This window comes from Myxine glutinosa, chromosome 12, assembly GCF_964187855.1.
Source record: "Myxine glutinosa chromosome 12, kmMyxGlut1.1, whole genome shotgun sequence".
Classification (NCBI taxonomy): domain Eukaryota; kingdom Metazoa; phylum Chordata; class Myxini; order Myxiniformes; family Myxinidae; genus Myxine; species Myxine glutinosa.
Genome location: NC_136272.1, coordinates 10,746,242 through 10,769,213, shown reverse-complemented (window position 1 = coordinate 10,769,213; position 22,972 = coordinate 10,746,242). Strand labels below are relative to the sequence as shown.

Sequence of the window (22,972 nt, the reverse complement as noted above, 5' to 3'; positions counted from 1 at the left end):
CTGGACAGCGTCAAGGAGCCACGGACTCCCGAGCAAGCTAAAGATGATCGACTTTTAGATGCCTTCATAGCAGGGGTCTCCTCCCAGGAACTACGTCTCAAACTCTTGGAGAAGACCGACCTGACCTTCGCTACGGCGGTTGAGCAAGCGACGGTGTATACCGAAGCGCGGATGCAATCGAACGCCTATGATCGCACGCGCCTTTTGGCGGGCACCTCACTACACGCCCGGCCGGAGAGTACCACTGACGAGGACGTGGATCCGCCTGCTGAACTCCGGGATGCTCCGGAGGATGACCCTACCCTGACAGCTGCCGTTACGACCAGCAGACCCAAGGCCTTGCGCGGGGCCGCATGTTTTTTTTGTGGAGGGCCTCGTCATGCCCGAGTCGTGTGTCCGGCACGTGACGCTATTTGCCATTTGTGCTCGCTAAAGGGACATTACGCGAAAGTGTGCAAGAAATCGGCACGCGGCTCGCGGCCCTTCGACTCGCGCAGCCGCGGCCGCGCGGGCGCAGCAACCTTGAACGGGCTCGTAGCAGCACCCACGAGCCCAGCACCTTACCCGACTTCGAAGGGGAGGGCCGCTCTCTGCGGCCCGCTGGGCGCTCAGACGACCTTGATTGGCGCCACCGGACAGCCACCACCGTCTCATTCTCCATCGGGGACAAAGGCCGCGTCCTTGGCCAAACCACGGGCCACACCTCACCAAGCCCCTCGTACTCCTCGAGTCGCCCACGAGCTAACGGCGGCCCCCGCCCCGTCAAAAGAGTTAAGGCAACTTTCGAATACTACGGAAGCCTTTGTAAAATGTAAAAAGGCAATTTCGAATACTACGGAAGCCTCTTGTCAAAGCGACCAAAAATGTAAAAAGGCGATTTCGGATACTACGGAAGCCTTTATCTGCCAGGAGTGTCAAAAGGCAATGTCAAATACTACGGAGGCCTTTTCTCGTCGGATTTTGAATCGCGAAACACCGGAATGCTGGGGAAAGCCCTCTGATGACGATAATGGGATCCCCATGGCCAACACAGCCTCCGGCCACGCTCGCAAAACTGCTGCTGGTGTAGGATCCACCCGCGAGGCTGGACCGACCCATTCGGGGGGCTCAGTCCCGCTCCCAGCTGCCTCGTCTGGCCTGGCTCAAGCCCTTATTCCCCTTATGGTTGAGGGCCATTGTGTTCAGGCCTTGGTGGATACCGGATCTACGGATAGTTTTATCGACCAACGACTTGTGCTCAGGCATGGATGGCGGATCGGGCGGTCTACGAGACGGATCTTCATGGCTTCCCAGGGACTGCGGCTCAGCACGAAAGGGGAATGCCGATTGAAACTCGTGCTAAAGGGACGGGTTTTCCCTGATGTACACCTTATGGTTTTACCCGCATTATGTGCTGATATTCTGCTAGGACACGATTTTCTTAAGCTGCATGGACGTCTGGTAATGGAGTTCGGTGGGCCTGACACTCTTGTTGTGGGGCCGGACGACGCGCTAACTGTGTGCGCCCTAGCGCAAATGGACGTCCGGCCGCTTTCGCTGTTCCCCAATCTAACCTCCGACTGTACCCCCGTCGCGGTAAAATCGCGACGCTACTCTCGCGCGGACATGCAATTCATTGCAGACGAAACGGCTCAGCTCTTGAAGGACGGCATCATAGAACCTAGCAGGTCGCCGTGGCGCGCTCAGGTCTTAGTGGTGCGCAGCGAGGCCCATCGCAAACGCATGGTAATCGACTATTCCCAAACGATTAACCGCTTTACACAGCTGGATGCCTACCCCCTTCCGGGGATGGACGCGCTAGTGCAACAGGTATCCCAGTATTCGGTCTATAGTACTCTCGATCTCCGTAGTGCGTACCACCAGATCCCTATCTCTAGGGCGGATCGTATCTATACCGCTTTCGAGTCGGGGCAGCGGTTGTACCAATTTACACGATTGCCCTTTGGGGTGACGAACGGGGTCGCTTGTTTCCAGAGGGCCATGGATGACCTCGTTGCGCGGGAGCACTTAACCGATGTTTTCGTCTACCTCGATAACCTTACGGTTTGTGGATATGACCAAGGGCACCATGACGCTAATCTGAAGCGCTTCCTTGAGGTCGCGCAACGGTATCACTTAACTATGAACGAGGATAAGTGCCGATACTCCCTACGCACCATAGATCTTCTGGGGTACACCGTGACCCATGGCTCTGTCTCTCCGGATAAGGAACGTCTGCGACCTTTGCTCGACATGGCCCCTCCCTGCGATTGGGCGTCCCTGAAACGCGCCCTTGGGCTGTTCGCCCATTACTCCAAATGGGTGCAAAATTTCTCCGCGAAACTTCGCCCCCTTGTGGCCTGCGACACTTTTCCCCTGAGTTCGGCCGCATTGACGGCCTTTGAAGGTCTTAAGACCGACATCGCCCGAGCCGCCGTAGCGACCATCGACGAGAGCGGCTCGTTCGTCCTCGAAAGTGACGCCTCGGATCAGGCCATCGCGGCGACCCTCTCCCAAGGGGGACGTCCCGTGGCTTTCTTTTCACGGACTCTTACCTCCGCTGAGCGGAGGCACTCGTCCGTTGAAAAGGAAGCGTATGCGATCGTCGAGTCTATTCGGCGATGGCGCCCGTACCTACTCGGGCGGAGCTTCCAAATCATCACGGACCAGCAAAGCGTTGCGTTCATGTACGACACCTTACACGCCCAGCGCATTAAGAACGAGAAAATCACTCGCTGGCGTATCGAACTCGCCGACTTCTGTTACACCATCAAATATCGCCCAGGGAAGGATAACCAGGCCGCCGATGCCTTATCACGCCCGACTACATGTGCTGGTATCACCTCGTTGGAGGGCCTACGGGTGCTGCATGCTACTGCGGGCCATCCCGGCGTAACGCGTTTCGCTCATTTCGTGCGGAGTGGGAATCTCCCTTACTCGATTGACGATATCCGCCGTATCTGTCGCGACTGCGCTATCTGCGCGGAAATCAAACCGCGTTTCTATAACCCTCCTATGGGGACTCTGGTGAAGGCTACACGCCCGTGGGAACGCTTGGCGATGGATTTCAAGGGCCCTTTGCCGGTGTCGAGCGGCTCTCGCTATCTGCTCACTATCGTTGATGAGTACTCACGATTCCCCTTTGCTTATATGTGCGCGGACATGACTGCTGCCACGGTGATGCGATGCTTACAGAACTTGTTCTCAATGTTCGGTTACCCGGCCTATGTCCATACCGACCGGGGTGCAGTCTTCTTGTCTCAGGAGGTGCGCGGCTATCTGCTCCAAAACAACATTGCGTCTAGTTACACCACGCCGTACAGACCCCAGGCTAATGGGCAGATCGAACGCTTCAACGGGATTATCTGGAGGGCCGTCATGCTCCATCTCCGGACCCACGGCCGGGGCCTCGATAAATGGGCTTGGTCGCTACCTGCGGCGTTGAACTCAATCCGGGCACTCCTGAGTACGGCAACTAACCAAACTCCCCACGAGCGACTTTTCCACCACCCCAGGAGCTCGGGGTGTATACGGTCTTTGCCCAGTTGGCTCGCTGGGCCCGGGCCGGCCTACCTTAAACGGGCGGTTCGCGCGAGCAAGTACGACCCCCTTGTGGACAAAGTGCAGATTCTCCAGGCTAATCCTGAGCATGCTCGTGTGATGACGTCTGATGGTCGTGAGACTACTGTCTCCGTTCGTCATCTTGCCCCTTGCGGGGTCGACGACCTTAGTAGGGAATCGGACGAACCGGTCGAACCCATCTATGAGACTATGGCCTCTCCCGACGCTCCCATCGCCGACAGTCCACCGACCCTCCCCCCGTCGAGACTGCCCGGGTCCGACGACTTGGCGTTACCCCCTTCATCACCCGACCCTGTTGACGCCTCTGACACCGGGGATACAGGGTTACGAGACGCCGTACCCGGGGAGTTTCGAACGCGTGCTGGCAGAGAAATTCGCCGCCCGGCCCGCTACGGTTGGGCCGACTGATACTCCGCGCCCTATTCATGCTGACGCTCACTCGCTTTTAGCCACGCGGCCGTATAATTCTGACGGGGGGGGGGGGGTGAATGTAGTGAAATCGTATCCGTACTGAACCCGGGTGGGGATGCTCGCTGCTCGCTGTCATTGTTGTTACCGCTAGGGGCGTGACTATAAGACCCGTTGCTGTGTCAGTGCTCCGAGACTTCTCCCTTGTGACATGTTACATCGGTAGCCTCGTTTATGGTACGCCTTTATAGAATAACTAGCTTGCTTGCATTGACTGATATGAATGGCTTTATGAGATGTCGCATCGTATGCTTATTGAGTATTTCTACTTACAGGAATGATGTGATGATCTAAATGCAATTAAACCAAACCGTTGGACTAAAGTTGTGTGGACCTGAATGGTTTTCCACAACAGTTGGGCCAGTGTACACAGGGAGGAAAGGGAGACGGGACGCGGGTGGGGGTTTTCCAAAACCAAAATGCACATGTTATAAATACGACCCAAACAGTACAGGTAGAATACGTTTGGCAGTTAAGAAGATTTGGGAGTCTTGCATTTAGTTTTCTTGCTTACCGTTCTAGTTACCTCTGCCACCAAAGGTAGACGGAGGTTATGTTTTCAACCTGTCTGTCTGGCCCTGTTTGTCTGTCAGCAGGATATCTCAAAATTGGACGAATTTGGCCGACATTTGGTGGGCAGGTTGGGTGTGTGACGAGGACGAAATGATTCGAATCTGGTGAAGATCCGGATCTGAATACCAGAATTTTTAAAGTGTTTCGTCACCGATGAGAGATAGAGCCAAAACAATATATATAGCGTGATATCTCAACAAGTTGTGGACTGCTGAAGCTGGTGGTGGCGGTATGTGCTCTACCGCGTGCCGTTCGAGGGTCTTGTTCGCCATGTGACATCTTTAGGGTTTTGGGTATATGTTTCACTGCCATGCATGATACTTATTGCAAGTGAAACTCACTCTGTGACGAGGAAGCATCCTCTGCGTGTGAGGTGTGCAGGCGACACACCACGTGCCCTGATATAAAGTTCCACACGATGATCTCTCCATCGCACGCACCAGACGCGAGTAAATCCGGTGGGCAGTGCGCAAGGACTATGACGTCATCTCGATGGCCATGGAGCTGTGGACACAGTAATTATTTATTATTTATTTATTTTTGTTAAAGGTGCTGTATTAATAATCCTCAATTAAAAAATGGGGCAATACCCCTGGGCACTCACCTTCTAGAATAAAGTATACTACACCGACTAAAGGTATTTTAAACAGTAACACAGTATTTTAAACTAATTTTAATGGTTGCTAGGAAACGGGGCTGCATGGAGAATCATACTAACGTCATCAAAAGACTAGAAACAAACAAAAAATTACCTATTTTGGGGTGCAACCAGAACCCCCAGTCTCCCACCCCGCGTAGGCCCTTTAGATCCAGATTTTTCTAATGCCGTGAACAAAATTTTGTACATCAAGGGTGATGAAGTTGTGATTAAGTGTCATCAAAATCGTTTGTGTCGTTTCGGAAAAGTAAGCAAATACATATTTTGGCCATGGAGCAGTTTCGGACATATAGACGTTTTTCCAAGATGGCGTCCATACCACGTGACATATGATGTCATAATTATGACAATACTAGCAGAAGTACCCGGCATTGCCGGGCGGGGGAGGGGAGGGGGAGGGGGAAGGGGAGGGGAGGGGAACGGGGGGAGAGCGAGCCTCTTGGTAAAGCGAGCGATTTTTTTTTTCATAGCGTCATAGCGTCATAGCGTCATAGCGTTCATAGCGTCATAGCGTTCATATCGTTCATAGCGTCATAGCGTTCATAGCGTCATAGCGTCATAGCGATTTTTTTTTTCATAGCGTCATAGTGTTCATAGCGTTCATAGCGTCATAGCGTTTTATAGCGTCATAGCGTCATAGCGTCATAGCGTCATATCGTTCATAGCGTTCATAGCGTCATAGCGATTTTTTTTTCCATAGCGTTCATAACGTCATATCGTTCATAGCGTCATATCGTTCATAGCGTCATAGCGTTCATAGCGTCATAGCGTCATCACGTGATCGCTCTGAGCGAATCAGCGCCCACCTGCCCTGATTCCGTTGATTCCGTGCGCTGAAATGCGCTGAGGTAAATATGAATAAAAAATATGGATCGTCAAATATTTTGAGTTCGGCCATGTTCGTCCCAGGCTCAATGGCCATGTCTATGCCAAATATCAAGCACGTAAGCCTCTCCGTTTAGGAGTCTATCGGTAACATTACACACACACACACACACACACACACACACACACACACACACACACACACACACACACACACACACACACACACACACACAAACTGTGTTTTATATATATAGATAATTCCACAGGTGGAGGCAAAATTCAAGGATGAAACTTTCGTGTCAATCGGACCAACCTTTTGCCGAGAAAATGAATATAAAAAATGCAGACACACACGTACGACATACGTACGTAAGGACGCACACGATGGCTTAACCGCGCTTTTCGCTTCGCGAGCGCAGGGTAATAAGAACTCACCAAATCAGCGGCCCATAACGGTTGTGGACAAATGGTGTCTGGACAATCCTGTAGTGCAAAACAGTCAGAGATCCCAGGTATCCATAACACCTGTATTACCTTGAATCGATTGATCAGCAGAAATGTCATCCATTTGTAAGGTGCGGCACTCACCACGAATCGATGAATTCTCCTGTCACAGCCTACTGAGATAACACACCTGGAAATATGAAATACATACCTTGTTAGTATGACACATGTATAAGCCAAATAATAATTAATTATTTTAAAGCCCATTGATTGGTCCCCAATCCTCACCTCCATACACATCTTTACCTCTCCTGCCAACCCCACTTCTCTTACCTTCTCCCACCTTAATCTGACTCCATTTGCACGTTTATCTTCCCTCCCCCATATCCACGATGTGCACATTGCTCTTTACAATATAATTTGATAACCTCACATCTACAGATCCCAGACAGACAAACCGTACTCGTACAACTTAGCTCTCAAGCAGAAGAAACACATTATACATGTGAGCAATGTCCAGAATGTTCGAGCAACAACATACAAGACATGCCAATGTTTTTATTTTTCAAAATCCAAATAAATTGAATTACATTAGCATTATAATAATCATAATTATTATCATCTTCTCAAGCTCTGTCTGTGCTCTGTCCCCCAAATATTCCGACAGGTCGCACAAGATCTACGAGCAACACTTCTGGTGAAATTGCCAAAATCAAGGCTCTCTGCTCACAATCACTCCTTCATTCCTCTTTTCTCCCGCCTCTGGAACAAACTCCCTCACTCTCTTCAATCCCACTCCTCCCTCCAGGTCTTTAAAACAGCTGTTCACCACCATCTCTTATTTCCCCCCATCCAAAACCTTGATCTTTTCTACCCCCACTAATTCACCTCAGATCTACTTTTTGGAAATACCGACTTCTCTCCTGGAAGCCCTAGCAGTGTCCATGTGTATTATACCTCTCCCACCTCCCCCCCCCCCCTTCCCCAAGCCCTCTCCCTCCCACAGATCTCCCGATGTCCCTACTCTCAAATGTTGTGTGTGTGTGCTTCCCCATCTCTCCCCATCTTGTCTACCACTCCACTTATTATATGTTTTATGTGTCGTTTTTTTTTTTTTGATTAATGTTCGCTCTTACACGAGCCTCGATCTTGTATACAATAAAATAAAATAAAAACCAACTTCGAAGCAGGACAAGACCATTTGGCCCATCATTGCCGTGCTACACTCCGACACTCCTAGGTAAAGCTGCTGTAATAAAATTAAACATCGATCTTCGTGATGGTTTTACGGAAGTAGAAATAACCCGATGTTCATTGGGTTACCCAACTTGTTTTAATAACGTAAAAGTGTGTGTGTGTGTGTGTGTGTGTGTGTGTGTGTGTGTGTGTGTGTGTGTGTGTTTACATCATGTAAATGTTCCAGTCCTTTCAGGGGAAGAAAAGGAAAAGGAGAGTGTAAAATGCGAAGGAATCCAAACTTACCCCTTTTTATTTATCTCCAAATAGGTGCAATCACGAATCGCTTCATTTCTCCTCCCTGTTGTAATGTAAAAATATGGAATTAAAATTATGTTGAAAAAAATTAAACATTTTACAGATATTTGTAATTTTGGTTTACATAAAACATTTTAAAAGCTAGAAGCACCCGCTCTCGTAGGGAGTGGTCAGGGGGGTTAGGGGACCATTGGGGGTTGGGGAGGTGCGGATGGTCATGTCTTGTTATCCTCATTGATAATACTAGGGCGTGCCCGTACGTGGGTGCAAAAAAACATGCGTGCAAACAACAACAACAAAAAAAAACTTTGAAACCACGTGGCAGTAACGACCACAGAACCCCCCCCCCCCTCTATTTACATGAAATGGTTTGGTCCATTCGCAAAGCCAAAGCGAACGGCTTGCGAGTACGGTAGAACCCCCCCCCCCCCTCTATTTACATGAAATGGTTTGGTCCATTCGCAAAGCCAAAGCGAACGGCATGCGAGTACGGTGACCATACCTTGGGAACCACTTGTCCGATTAATTTCAAACCTTGAAAAGGCACATCCTCGGGTCCCCAGCAATATACCTGCAATACCTGTAACCTGTAACCTGTAACCTGTAATAACCTGTAATACCGTAAGTGCGTGATGTGACCGTACAATGAATGTATCCTCCCGACGCCGCAGCTCGGATGGCGCTGCAGTTAATCGGGCCTGTATCGGCAGAGTTATTATAAACGTGTACTACAATCGATCGTACCTTACAACAATCAACACAGATTGCAACTTGAAATAAATGAATACGCTCTCAAATGTGCCGTCCGAGGCAGCGTCTGCTCGCCACGTTCAGCATTCAGTACGTCGTCACTATGACTATCCGTAAGTCCGGAAGTGACGTCCTCATTTGACTGTCCGGAGGGTCGCATATCGCAGTTACGATGAATCGCAAATTAGTTTTAATTAGTTTTAAAACATAGTTTAACGCCAACATAGCACCAAAATAGTTTGCCAACGTGAAATAAATGAATACGCTCTCAAATGTGCCGTCCGAGGCAGAGTCTGTTCGCCACGTTCGGCACACGTGATAGCTCGCTGCTCTCTGATTGGTTGAACCGTTTTTTGGACATAGCTCGGTAACTACTTCTCCGATTAATATGAAACCTTGAAAAGGCACATCCTCGGGTCCCCAGCAATATACCTGGCAAGTTTCAAGTATATCGGACCCGTGGTTGTCGAGAAACAGCGGTCACAGACAAACACACAGACACACACACATACAAACACACATACACACACACACACACAGAGATTACTGGAATTATAGATAGATTTACCCCATATGTGTAGCGCAAAGCGGGACTGAGCAATTGTTTCACTGTCAATCTATGATAGATGAATCACTTAATTTCACTTGAATTTAATATTTTGAACAATAACCAAAAAATTTTTGAACAATGTAGAACACAAATCTGCAGTTTGTCAGTAGTTTGGCTCTGAAATTGGCAAATTGTTTGGAATCTCGTCCCGATCGTGTATGCACAGAGAAGAGTAAGGGAATGTTTAACTTCTGTCTGCCTGTTTGGCAGTCAAAATGAATTGAAAATGATTCCAAACAGGAAATTTACTGTTTTATTGACGTCATAAAGGACACAAATAACAGTCACCAATAACTAACGTAATGCATTAATTAAGGCGGTGTAAAAGGCGGTGCATCAACGGCGGTGAAGTTCCAATTCAATGGTTTGTTTTTGGGGGGTTTTTTCTGCAGCGTTTCAAACCTTTATTTCAATTGAATTATATATTTGGACTATATGGAGCACAAATAGCCTTGTTTACATTTACAAAATTCCTCAGTTTAGCAATACCTGGGCAAAATTTTATGCCATCTCGACCAATCAAATTTGCTACCCGCTATAAGAGCAGGGGAAGTTTTGAGGTCAAAATGTCAAAGGTCAGCTCAAGGTCAAACTTCTAAATTCAATTTTCATCAGAAAAATGTCCATTTTCAACCTATTAACCTGAAATTAAACAGCAATTACATATTGCATCGATTATTTGGGGAATGAACTATTTTTGAGGTAAAAAGGTCAAAGGTCAGCTCAATGTCAAACTTCTAAAATCATCAATTTTCATCAGAAAAATGTCCATTTTCAACCTATTAACTTCAAAATTAAACAGCAATTACATAGTGCATCGATGATTTGGGAAATTAACTTTTTGAGGTCAAACGGTCAAAGGTCAACTCAAGGTTAAACTTCTAGAATCATCAATTTTCATCTGAAAAAATGTCCATTTTCATCCTATCAAGTTGAAAATTAAACAGCAATTACATAGTGCATCGATGATTTGGGGAATGAACTAATTTTGAGGTCAAAAGGTCAAAGGTCAGCTCAAGGTCAAACTTCTAAAATCATCAATTTTCATCAGAAAAATGTCCATTTTCAACCTATTAACTTCAAAATTAAACAGCAATTACATAGTGCATCGATGATTTGGGAAATTAACTATTTGAGGTAATAAGGTCAAAGGTCAGCTCAAGGTCAAACTTCTAAAATCATCAATTTTCATCAGAAAAAATGTCCATTTTCATCCTATTAACTTGAACATTAAGCAGCAATTACATAGTGCATCGATGATTTGGGAAATTAACTATTTTTGAGGTCAAACGGTCAAAGGTCAACTCAAGGTCAAACTTCTAGAATCATCAATTTTCATCTGAAAAAATGTCCATTTTCATCCTATCAACTTGGAAATTAAACAGCAATTACATAGTGCATCGATGATTTGGAAAATTAACTGTTTGAGGTCAAAAGGTCAAAGGTCAACTCAAGGTCAAACTTCTAAAATCATCAATTTTCATCTGAAAAATAATCTTCAACCGATTGAACCGAACTTTGATTAATATTGTCAATTTAAACCTTAATGAAATAGACAATTTGGTGTATTCATGGCAACTTTTTTGGGGGGCAGGTGGGTGGATTTTGCGAGTATTGTGCTCTGCATGCCGTCTTTCTTGTTATGCTATTGTCGTTATTGTTGTTGTTATTACTTTTGTTTTTAGAAGCAGGAAAAGTCTCCCAATAAGCTGAATCCCACAGGGGGTCAGATTAAGTTGCTATAACCTTCGTCTTATGACCCTCAGTCCACCCTGGCAAGTTTGGTTGAGATTGGATAAGTAACAACTGAACGCATCATGGTCAGACAGACAAACAGCCACCAAATTGCTTATTTTAGTCTGATGAAACGTTCTAAAAATCCAGTAAAACGATTGAGAAAACCTTGTTTTTTGGGTCCAGCCAGATCTCTGCACATACCCTCAGAGACGCAGCCGTACTCCCCCCTGCCCTTTTTCTGCTGCAGGCTGCAGAGACACTGGCCGATGTTGTAGTTCCAGATCTTCAAGAAACCGTCACCAGACCCCGTGATGAGCCTGTGAAGGTTGGTACAACACATCCTCAAAATGTTGGCTTACACGAATATATAACGATTAACGCTTCCAGATGAAAGGTCAAAAATATTTACCTGCGGCCATTATTGTCCAGTGCCACACATGTGATAGTACTGTCACTGTTCATGGCGACGAACTTAAACAAACTTCGTCCTGTTTCCAGGTCCCAAACTTTGACGATCTATACACACACGTGCACACACATGCATGTTTGTCGCAAAAAAGAGGACTCTGGAATATTTGACATTTTGAGCTCTGGAACCATTATAAGGTTATTTTCTTTTAGTAATGGCTTCTGCTACCAATTCTACTTTTTTGAATACAAAATCGAGGCTCATGGGAGAGCTAGAACACAAAACAGACCAGAACATAACAAAAGAAGAACAAGCATTCTGAGTATTGCGCTGCAATACATGTCCCCTACCAAAGTTCAAAGTGCCATAACTTTGTCAAAAATGATCGAATATGCAAATTTATGTACGGTTGATGCTGGTTTTCAAACTTGATCTGAGGTATGCTGAGACACGTGTGTCACGCCTCGCCTCGTTGATAAGCCCGCATGGTCGCTCCGTGGAGCGGCGTGCACGTATTGCACTGTGTGAATTATATAAATTATTACCAACTCACGGTCTGAGGTACTGGCGATTCAAGAGATATCCATTTTTTCAATATTTTCGTTTAATTAACGATATCTGCCAAACCACGTGCCCTATCGCAAATTCCAAAAAGACATTTTAGTAGACTGACATGCTGAACAGATCTGTGAAGTTTCCCCTCAATTGGATCAAAAATGAGGGAGGGGCTCAGTTTTAAAGTTCATGCTTAAAAACATCATAACTCTGAAACCATCAGTAATTTATTATATTTTCCGGTTCACGATCAATGATCGATGTGTATATATATGTTGCTCGGCTTGGCTCCACCCCTCCAGAAAGCGCGTGCTGTGTCGCGCTGTTGACGTTCGCGAGACGAGGCTGAGGACGCGCAGTGCGGCCTGAGGAGAACTCGAGAATAAACAAGAGGTATCCATTTAAAAAAATATTTTCGTTTAATTAACGATGTCTGCCAAACCACGTGCCCTATTGCAAATTCCAAAAGGACATTTTAGTGCTGAACAGATCTGTGAAGTTTCCCCTCGATTGGATCAAAAAATGAGGGAGGAGCTCGGTTTTAAAGGTTCATGCTTAAAAACGTCATAACTCTGAAACCATGTGAAGCATGACGTCATGCTCGCTGACTTTTTTGTTCGTCATGGGTATGCGATTCTGCCTGCAAAGTTTGGCCTCGATCTGTGCAGCCGTTGCAGAGAAAAAGGGGTTTTCGTGTTTTCACGAAAAACAATATGGCGGCCGAACCACGTGACGTCATAATTACCATTAAAATATTCTACAGACTGAGTCCATCATATGGTGAAAATTTTATCTCAATCGGTCCTATTATTGCAGAGAAATTGGTTTTTAAAGGAAATTAAAACTTAAAATGGCACTGAGTTAAGGATCCATCAGAATTATCAGAATTACCAAAGTTCAAAGTGCCATAACTTTGTCAAAAATGATCGAAACGTCGTGAAGTTCGAACTTGACCTGTAACTTATCATGAGGAAACCATGTGCCAAGTTTGAAATCATTAACATTAAGCGTTTAGAAAAAAAAGTCCGGAAAACTGTTCTTTGCGTGACGGACTGACGGACTGACAGACTGACGGACTGACAGACTGACGGACGGAGGGACGGCGTGCAAACCTATAGTCCCCTCCGGTTTACACCGGTAGGGGACTAATAACAGTGGAAAGGTGGGAATAACAGTGGAAAGGTGGGAACACAAAACAGACCAGAACATAACAGGAGAAGAACAAGCATTCTGAGTATTGCGCTGCAATACATGTCCCCTACCGGCAGTCTGTCGTCCGGAAAACTGTGTGAATTATATAATTACCAACTCACGGTCTGAGGTAACTCGGCTAAAAATTGTCCGATTTGCACCAAATAAAGTTCATGAATGGTTGCACAGACCCCTACTTCTCACTAAAAGTGGAAACAGAATGTAAATTGGAGTTAAAATAAGCCCGCAAGGTCGCTCCGTGGAGTAGCCTGCACGTATTGCACTGTGTGAATTATATAATTACCAACTCACGGTCTGAGGTAACTCGGCTAAAAATTATCCGATTTGCACCAAATAAAGTTCATGAATGGTTGCACAGACCCCTATTTCTCACTAAAAGGGGAAAAAAGAATGTAAATTGGAGTTAAAACAAGGAATATTAACAGCTTTGACTTACCGCACTCCAAATTATAGTCCGGAAAACTGTTGGGGAAATTACCAAAGTTAAAAGTGCCATACCTTTGTCAAAAATGATCGAAACGTCGTGAAGTTCGAACTTGATCTGTAACTTATCATGAGGAAACCATGTACCAAGTTTGAAATCATTAGCATTAAGAGTTTAGAAAAAAAAGTCCGGAAAACTGTTCTTTGCGTGACGGATGGACAGACTGACAGACTGACAGACGGAGGGACGGAGTGCAAACCTATAGTCCCCTCCGGTGTACACCGGTAGGGGACTAATAACGGTGGAAAGGTGGGAACATAACAGCAGGGTAGAGCGATGCAACAGAGCAACACCTGGAGGAAGAATGAGCAAAGGGTATAGAATGAGATCAAAGAGAGTGGGGGAAGATCACCAAGACACCAGGGGTGAACAAGCTCAAGTTTAGCAAGAAAGGGAAGAAAATGGATGGTGAAGGCCGAGGGGGAAACAATAACCTGGAATGGTAAAGGTGGGCTATTGGAGGCCATTAATGAGGGCAGCAAAGATCATGAGTTTGAAATAGCAGAAATTACCTGAGGTGGTGGTGAGCAGCCATCTTGAAGCCCTGCTCTTCCTCTCATTCATTTAATATGTCAGCTCGTCATGTTATATTATTTCAAATAAATTCTGCTACCATTTTTTCGTGTTTGTTGAACTATACTCTGGTTAAGCCGGAACTATGCTTTGCATATCCACAGTTGATCAACAAATTGTGAATTTGGTTTGCTGATTGCAACTTTACCAAGATGGCGGCTTTACCAACTTTACCTCCATATATATTATGGCAGGTATTTGAAATTTGGCCGGGGACCGAAACACAACTGACTCCTGAAAAGGACCATCCAATCAGATATTTAAGGTCCACCCACGAATACAAGCGGCTGGTATGGCCAGATCCAGATTAGCATGCTCTCTGCAGGAAGGCAATGCCCTGCTTTTGAAGTACAAGGATGACGGTGTGAAGCCAGGTCAGGAATCGAGCATTGCATACCTCGAAGATTAATTGTCTATCTATACCTCTGAATTATCTTGTCAACCGATTGACAACACAATATTTCAAGAGCAAACTCCAAAATGACATTATGTTCCTTTTAAGAACATCCCTCATTAACACAGTCACAGCAATCCAGGGGGAAAATGTTGGGGACAGTTTAGTATCCCAGCCTACCGAATCCAAAGAACAGGTGACGATGTGTCGAAACACTCCATTATAGACAATGCAGGACACACCGGTCATGTGACTGGTGGGTACTGGACCGCAAACGGAGCTTCTTCCGTGTTCACAAGGATAGACAAGGAAACGGATATGGAAAGAGAACATTGTACCCATGATGCATTTGCAGATTCTATTGAGTTCACCTGTATATAATTAACATTTGAATCTTATTTTACTGTAGAGGCGTACACATCACATTTATTTAATTTATTTGAAAGTCTGTGTGGCCAACATGGTGGCAACTCCTACGTAATATACTGTTACTGCAGATCACACAGCTGGTACGACTGCTTGTCGACCTGATTGCAGATGGTAAAGGTGGTGTATGATCCCCAAGTGTTTACCATAGTCTAAAATACACTATATATATATATATATATATATATATATATATATATATATATATATATATATATATATATATATATATATACACACATATATATACACACACACACACAAGGGCCAGTCAATAAGTAACCTTAAAATGGCGATATAAATTGGAGAATGTAATGTGTGTAGTTGTAGACGACATATGTTATATCTATGGGTAAGAGTCATGGTTTGCCTATTTTAGATCTGCAAACATTGAGCGTATGACGTCAGTAGAGCAGTTCCAAGATGGCGGCTCCCTCAGAATCATGCACCAGGGAGGAGCAACATTCTGTCATCCGTTTCTTGGGAAGTGAAGGTGTAAATCCCAGTGAAATCCATCGCAGAATGAAGATGCAATATGGTGACGCATGTTTATCACTGCAGCAGGTGTACGACTGGGACAGGAAGTTTAAAAGTGGAGTGTCCAGTGTGGCAGACGCTGCTCGCTCGGGCCGGCCTCACACGGCCGACACACCAGAAATGGTTGCAGGAGTTGAGCGCGTGCTGAGGGAAAACCGTCGCATTGCGCTGGATGAAGTGGTCTCCAAATTGAACATTAGCCCTGGTTCAGCACACCATATCATTCACAACAAGCTGGGGTTCCGCAAAGTGTCTGCAAGGTGGGTGCCTAGACAACTCACACTGGAACTGAAAGAACGGCGAGTGGACGCATCTAAAGAACTTCTGCGACGTTACGAAACAGAAGGCAACGCTTTCTTACAGTGCGTAGTGACTGGGGATGAAAGCTGGGTCCACTACTTTCAGCCATAAACGAAGAGGGCAAGCAAAGAGTGGCGCCATTCAACTTCACCGAAGACCAAAAAATGCCGCACACAGCTGTCCGCTGAAAAGGTGATGCTGACGCTCTTCTGGGATAGCCGAGGCCCACTTGTGGAGCATTACATGCCCAGAGGGACCACAGTCACCAATGCGTCATACTGCGACCTCATTAAAAATAATCTGAAACCAGCAATCAGATCAAAACGTCGGGGACTACTCACTACCGGTGTTTTGCTGCAGCATGACGATGCTCGGCCCCATACTGTTGCTACAGCTGAAACAATCGAGGATCTGCATTTTGAGTGTCTTCCTCATCCATCCTCCTCACCAGATCTTGCCCCTTCGGATTACCACATTTTTGGGCCACTTAAAGAGGCGCTTGGTGGAACCACTTTCCGATCCGACGAAGATGTCCAAGAGGCGGTGCACGAATGGTTACACAAGCAGCCAGAAGATTGTTTTTCTGGAGGAATCCAGGCCTTAGTAAAGCGCTGGAAAAATGCATTGAACACAATGGAGATTATGTTGAAAAATAACAGTTGTTACACACGTACATGGAATAAACAAGTTGTGAAAAATATTTTAAGGTTAATTATTGACTGCCCCTCGTCACCCAAAGTATGTCTATATGGAATTCATACACCATTAAAATCATAGACATCATAGAATAGTGTGTCACTGTTAACTGATGCACCATAAAGGGAATGCTTATTTTCACTCTCCGGTACAGAGGTGCATGCGCGCTACCTGTTCTGGATGGCAAGCAGCACCGGGCTATTGGCGCATATGCAAAGTGATTGCATGGTAGGTAGGTAAGCACAGGTGGTGACGATTCCCACTAGTCCATTGCATTGTCCACTCACAGAGCCAATGCAAGTTTGTGCACCCACGTTCCACACCTGAAGTGTAAGGTAGAGTCAATCCACAAACAACTTTTAAAGAGTACAGCAAGGCAAAGCGAAGCAAGATTGTAAATAATAATGAAAAAAATAAAAAAAATAAAAAATAATCGTTTATCTTTTTTTTTCTTTTTTCTTTTGTATACGAAGTCGAGGCTCGTGTAATAGCTCACACATAGAACATACAATAAAGGGAGCGGGAGACAAGAGGGAATTTATTTTTTAATATTTTAAATCTTATTTAAAGGATTAATTATTTTTTTGTAATGTTTCTGGTAGAGGAGGAACCTTGTCACATTTGAAGTCGAAGTTTAAAGACTTGTCGGAACTCGTTATACAAAGTGTTCAAAAAAACCCGACAGTCGATATATCATAAGGGAGCATATCGGTGCACGTTTCCTCGGTGTCGAACTCTGCCCACAGAGAAAATGGCACCTGATGGATTATGCCATGAATTGAAAGACAAACTAGAGACTTGTGTGCCGCACCTGCCGTTGGCAGTATAAAAAATAGCCAATCCAATTCTCAGTTGTATGCAGGTGATATGTTTATTAACCCCAAGCACATGTAAGCAATTGGTTCGTTATCTGTGTGTCTATATGTCCGTTTCTATGATGGAGGGACCACTTGATTTCAATTGAATTATATATTTTGGACACTGCAGAACAGGAGTCGGAACATGAATCGGAACACGAAGCTGCAATTTAGCAGTACTTTGGCTCTGAATTTGACAAAATGTTGGAAGCTCGTACCCAGTGCGCACACAGAGGAGTAAATAAATTGGTTTAGTCTGTCCATAATGGCTATAAAGGACACAAACAGGCACAAATAATTAACTTAGCGTGTTGTTGTTGTTGTTGTATAGCCCCGGACAGTTCTCTCGAACTAGCCCGCTTATCGATCTCATAGGAGCGACCCAAACATCCCCGACTTCCACGGTTATGTACCCAAAGATCCCCAACTTCCACGGTTATGTACCCAAAGATCCCCAACTTCCACGATTATGTACCCAAAGATCCCCAACTTCCACAATTATGTACCCAAAGATCCCCAACTTCCACGATTATGTACCCATAGATCCCCAACTTCCATGATTATGTACCCAAAGATCCTCCACTTCCACGATTATGTACCCCAAGATCCCGGACTTCCACGATTATGTACCCAAAGATCCCCCACTTCCACGATTATGTAACCAAAGATCCCCCACTTCCACGATTATGTACCCAAAGATCCCCCACTTCCACGATTATGTACCCAAAGATCCCCCACTTCCACGATTATGTACCCAAAGATCCCCCACTTCCACGATTATGTACCCAAAGATGCCCCACTTCCACGATTATGTACCCAAAGATCCCCCACTTCCACGATTATGTACCCAAAGATCCCCCACTTCCACAATTATGTACCCAAAGATCCCCCACTTCCACGATTATGTACCCAAAGATTCCCCACTTCCACGATTATGTACCCAAAGATCCCCCACTTCCACGATGATGCCTTCAAAAGGTCAGGACCACGACACACACACACACACACACACATACACACACACACAGAACAGAGAGAAAGAGAAAGAGAAAGAGAAAGAGAAAGAGAAAGAGAAAGAGAAAGAGAGACAAAGAGACAGAGACAAGAGGGAAAGGGGCCGGTCCATGGTCCATGGGGACCAATCGGCACTCTGCGCGTGCCCGCAGGGAAGGCAGCAGGGAAGAATGGGGAAGATTTGGCCCCCAACTTGCATTGGATACAACCACCATGAAGAGGAATTTAACGTGTTTAATAAGGTGGTGTAAAAGAGTAAAGAGGGTACATCAACGACAGTAAACTTCCGATTCAAAGCTTTTTTTAAATTTTTTATACAGCCTTTAAAAAACTTTTTTTTATTTATTTCAATTGAATTATATATTTGAACACTGCAGAACACAAATTGCCTTGTTTACACTTCCAAAAACCTCCAGTTTAGTCGTAATTTCGCAAAATTGTACATAGTATTGACCAATTAAATTTGCCTCACTCTCCAAGGGCGGAGTAATAACGAGATTCAGACAAAAATGGCGGCGCCTGAGGATGCAACAACAGAACTAACTTCGTCCAAAAGATCTGTTTGTGCAGCGCATGTTTTTCTCAGATCGTTCCAATAGCTCTTACACGAGCCTCGATCTTGTATACAAAAAAAAAAAAATCTTCAGGTTATCCGACAAGAGTCGGTAGAGCGCTCAGCTTGTCTGCTCCGCTTGACCCATCGGCTTCGTATGGCTGCCATGTGCCATATTGCCATAACTCCTGTTGTTCAAAGTTCACCAACAAAGCTAACATAGACCGTGCTCGGAAACGAAAACCAAGAGTTGAAAAGACAATTCGCACATCCTTAATCTCAAGACTGCGTGTGGTAAGGTGTTCTATGAACTCTCCAGTTGTTTAGATGTGACAGTTACAGTTGCCCCAGGCAATCATGAGCATATTAAAGTATATGGTGATCATATATCGATTTTAATGAAAAATCAGAATTAACGGAATTGATAAAGTACAAGTTCTCAATATGAAACAACACTGATCCACCTTGAAAGGCTCACGTGATTGGCTCGTTTATCTTTTCTTACCTTCACGCAACTTTTGGCATCGACTGAAAAGATTTGTCCTCTGTCTTGGCAAATGGCCACGTAACAGATGGGTGCCCTGTGACCCTTCAACACACCTGCAGCACACCTGTATAAAGCATGCAGTCATAGTCAGTCAAGGAAGATTGTATTTAATATCATGAAAAGTAAATTGTTGTTGAAACATCCATCATTATAATTTGTTTCTGGCTCATTTAGTCACAACTATTTGTGCGCAAAAGGTGGATTTTTACTTCCACTACTGCCCCCCCCCCCCCCCAAAAGTATGTTACATACTACATACATAACTAATACTGTACCCCCCCCCCCCCCCATTCTTTCCATATATATATATATACACCCAAAACCAAAATATATATACCCAAATACCCCTTATATATACCCAAAACACACCGAAGATCCAAAATACCAATAAGACCCCAAAGACCCATAAGACCCATGAGACCCATAAGACCTGAAGACCACAAATACCCTGAAGACCACAAATACCCTGAAGACCACAAATACCCTGAAGACCACAAATACCCCAATACCCTAAAGACACAAAATACCCAAAAAGGCACAGATGACACAAAAGACCCCAAAGACCCAAAATACCCAAAAAGGCACGGATGACACAAAAGACCCCAAAGACCCAAAATACCCAAAAAGGCACAGATGACACAAAAGACTTCCCTGGATATCCCTGGACAACCCCGAAGACCCAAAATACCCCAAAAGGCACAGATGACACAAAAGACCCTGAAGCCCCAAAACACCCCGAAGACCCCGAACCCCAAAACATCCCGAAGACCCAAAACACCCCGAAGACCCAAAACACCCCGAAGACCCAAAACACCCCGAAGACCCAAAACACGCCAAAGACCCAAAACACCCCGAATACCCAAAATACCCCCAAATACTCTTAAAGACGCAGAGGAAACAAAAGACCCTTGAGACCAAAAAGCCCCTGAAGACACTGAAGACCCAAAAGAGCCAAAAGACCCCAAATATCCAAAACACCCCAAAGACCCTGAAGACCCAAAACACCATGAAAACCCAAAAGACACCGAAATGGTCAAAATGCCTATCCCTCCGAAACGACGTAGTGAGGCGCACGGAGCGTGCCGAGTCACACTGATATATATATATATATATATATATATATATATATATATATATATATATATATATATATATATTTATTTATATATATATATATATATATATATATATATATATATATATATATATATAAAGGAGGAGTGTCTGTGTGTGTGTGTGTGTGTGTGTGTGTGTGTGTATATATATATGTGTGTCTGTCTGGATGTCCGCTTATAACTCAAGAACTACACATCGGAGAAAAGTTTTAGACACAGATTCGGAATCAGCATAAAATCCTGGTGGTTATAGGCTACGTTTTATTTTAATATCAATGGCTTAAAAAAACCGCGCACCTGCAATTCCATGGTGGTTTGTGGCGGCGCTAGACGTTCGGGGTGTATAGCAATGGTTTGTCGGGTTTGGCTGTGGGTCCAGAATAGCTCCCATTTCCTCATGTTCTTCCACTTTTATTTTGATACTTCTGTTACAACGCCTTCCTTATGTACCTTATATCCCCCCGACGAGGCCTCTACATAATTTCATGCGGCAGAATTTCGTACATTTTGAGTGAAAGAAGTGAGACGAAGTTGTAGGAGGAAGAAGAGGTGCGGCCGAACTGATAGAAGCCGACTGTGGAGGGCCTCGATCGTGAGTGGAAATGGCGGGAATTGCGTTTGTATCGCAAAGTAAAGGATCTGCATTCATTTCTGAACTTGCATTGGTGGATTGTTATACATCTGCATTATTTTTCATAAAAAAACTTTATGTTGAACTTGAAGGCTCCAAGCACGGACTATATATATAGCCCTCATTGAGGTAAAAATAAAAGTAAAAATCCTGCTATCGCTTGCCAAGCTAGCCGCCCCCCCCCTCCCCCTCCCCTCCCCCCTCCCCTCTCCTCCTCCCCCTCCCTCCTCTTCTCCCCTCTCCTCCTCCCCTCCATCCTCTTCTCCCCTCCCCCCCTCTTCTCCCCTCCCCCCCTCTTCTCCCCTCCCCCCTCTTCTCCCCTCCCCCCCTCTTCTCCCCTCCCCCCCTCTTTCTCCCCTCCCCACCCTCTCCTCCCCTCCCCACCCTCTCCTCCCCTCCCCCCCTGTTCCCCTCCCCTCCCCCCCTGTTCCCCTCCCCTCCCCCCCTGTTCCCCTCCCCTCCCCCCCTGTTCCCCTCCCCTCCCCCCCCTGTTCCCCTCCCCTCCCCCCCTGTTCCCCTCCCCTCCCCCCCTGTTCCCCTCCCCTCCCCCCCTGTTCCCCTCCCCTCCCCCCCTGTTCCCCTCCCCTCCCCCCCCGTTCCTCTCCCCTCCCCCCCCGTTCCCCTCCCCTCCCCTCCTCCCCGTTCCCCTCCCCTTCCTCCTCCCCCCCCTTCCCCCGCCCGGCAATGCCGGGTACTTCCCATGGCCAGCTGTACGTGGGCTGCTCGAGGGTTGGAAAACCAAGCAATCTTTATGTCTTGGCACCAAGTAAGAAAACCAGAAATGTACACCAAGAGGTTTTGAGAAATTGAAAATTGACAAAACGCCATGTAGGAAATGTACTGTGATATTGCTCTAAAATATACATGTTCTTTTCATCATATATTTGTATTATTCTTATTCAACCCGGGCGAAGCCCCCCCTCCCCCCTCCCCTCCACCTCCCCCCTCCCCTCCACCTCCCCCCTCCCCTCCACCTCCCCACCCCCTCTTCCTCCCCTCCCCCCTCCCACTCCCCTCCCCTTCCCCTCCCCCTCCCCTCCCCCCTCCCACTCCCCTCCCCCTCCCCTCCCCCTCCCTCCCCCCTCCCTCCCCCTCCCCCCTCCCCTCCACCTCCCCCCTCCCCTCCACCTCCCCACCCCCTCTTCCTCCCCTCCCCCCTCCCACTCCCCTCCCCTTCCCCTCCCCCTCCCCTCCCCCCTCCCACTCCCCTCCCCTTCCCCTCCCCCTCCCCTCCCCCTCCCTCCCCCCTCCACTCCACCCCCTCCCCCTCCCCCTCCCCCTTCCCCTCACCTCCCCCCTCCCCCTCACCTCCCCCCTCCCCCTCCCCCTTCCCCCCTCCCCCCTCCCCCTTCCCCCCTCCCCCTCCCCCTTCCCCCTCCACCCTCCCCTCACCTCCTCCCACTCCCTCCTCTCCTCCCCTCCTCCCCCTCTTCTCCCCTCCCCCCTCTTCTCCCCTCCCCCCCTCTTCTCCCCTCCCCCCCTCTTCTCCCCTCCCCCCTCTTCTCCCCTCCCCCCCTCTTCTCCCCTCCCCCCCTCTTCTCCTCCC

At 46.5% G+C, this 22,972-nt stretch overlaps 1 protein-coding gene across 1 annotated transcript in view; it reads right to left on the bottom strand.

The window, feature by feature from the left end:
* The window catches only part of LOC137437274 (cilia- and flagella-associated protein 337-like), a 52,103-nt gene that overhangs the window by 15,885 nt on the left and 13,246 nt on the right, over window positions 1-22,972 (bottom strand). The window contains exons 6-14 of the mRNA XM_078766244.1: window positions 19,639-19,744; window positions 16,881-17,032; window positions 14,931-15,033; window positions 11,533-11,639; window positions 11,325-11,440; window positions 8,015-8,069; window positions 6,677-6,722; window positions 6,524-6,571; window positions 4,944-5,106 (exon numbers count right to left, since the gene is read on the bottom strand). Of these exons, the coding sequence (XP_078622370.1) occupies window positions 4,944-5,106; window positions 6,524-6,571; window positions 6,677-6,722; window positions 8,015-8,069; window positions 11,325-11,440; window positions 11,533-11,639; window positions 14,931-15,033; window positions 16,881-17,032; window positions 19,639-19,744 (896 nt within the window). The remainder of the gene's footprint in view (window positions 1-4,943; window positions 5,107-6,523; window positions 6,572-6,676; window positions 6,723-8,014; window positions 8,070-11,324; window positions 11,441-11,532; window positions 11,640-14,930; window positions 15,034-16,880; window positions 17,033-19,638; window positions 19,745-22,972) is intronic.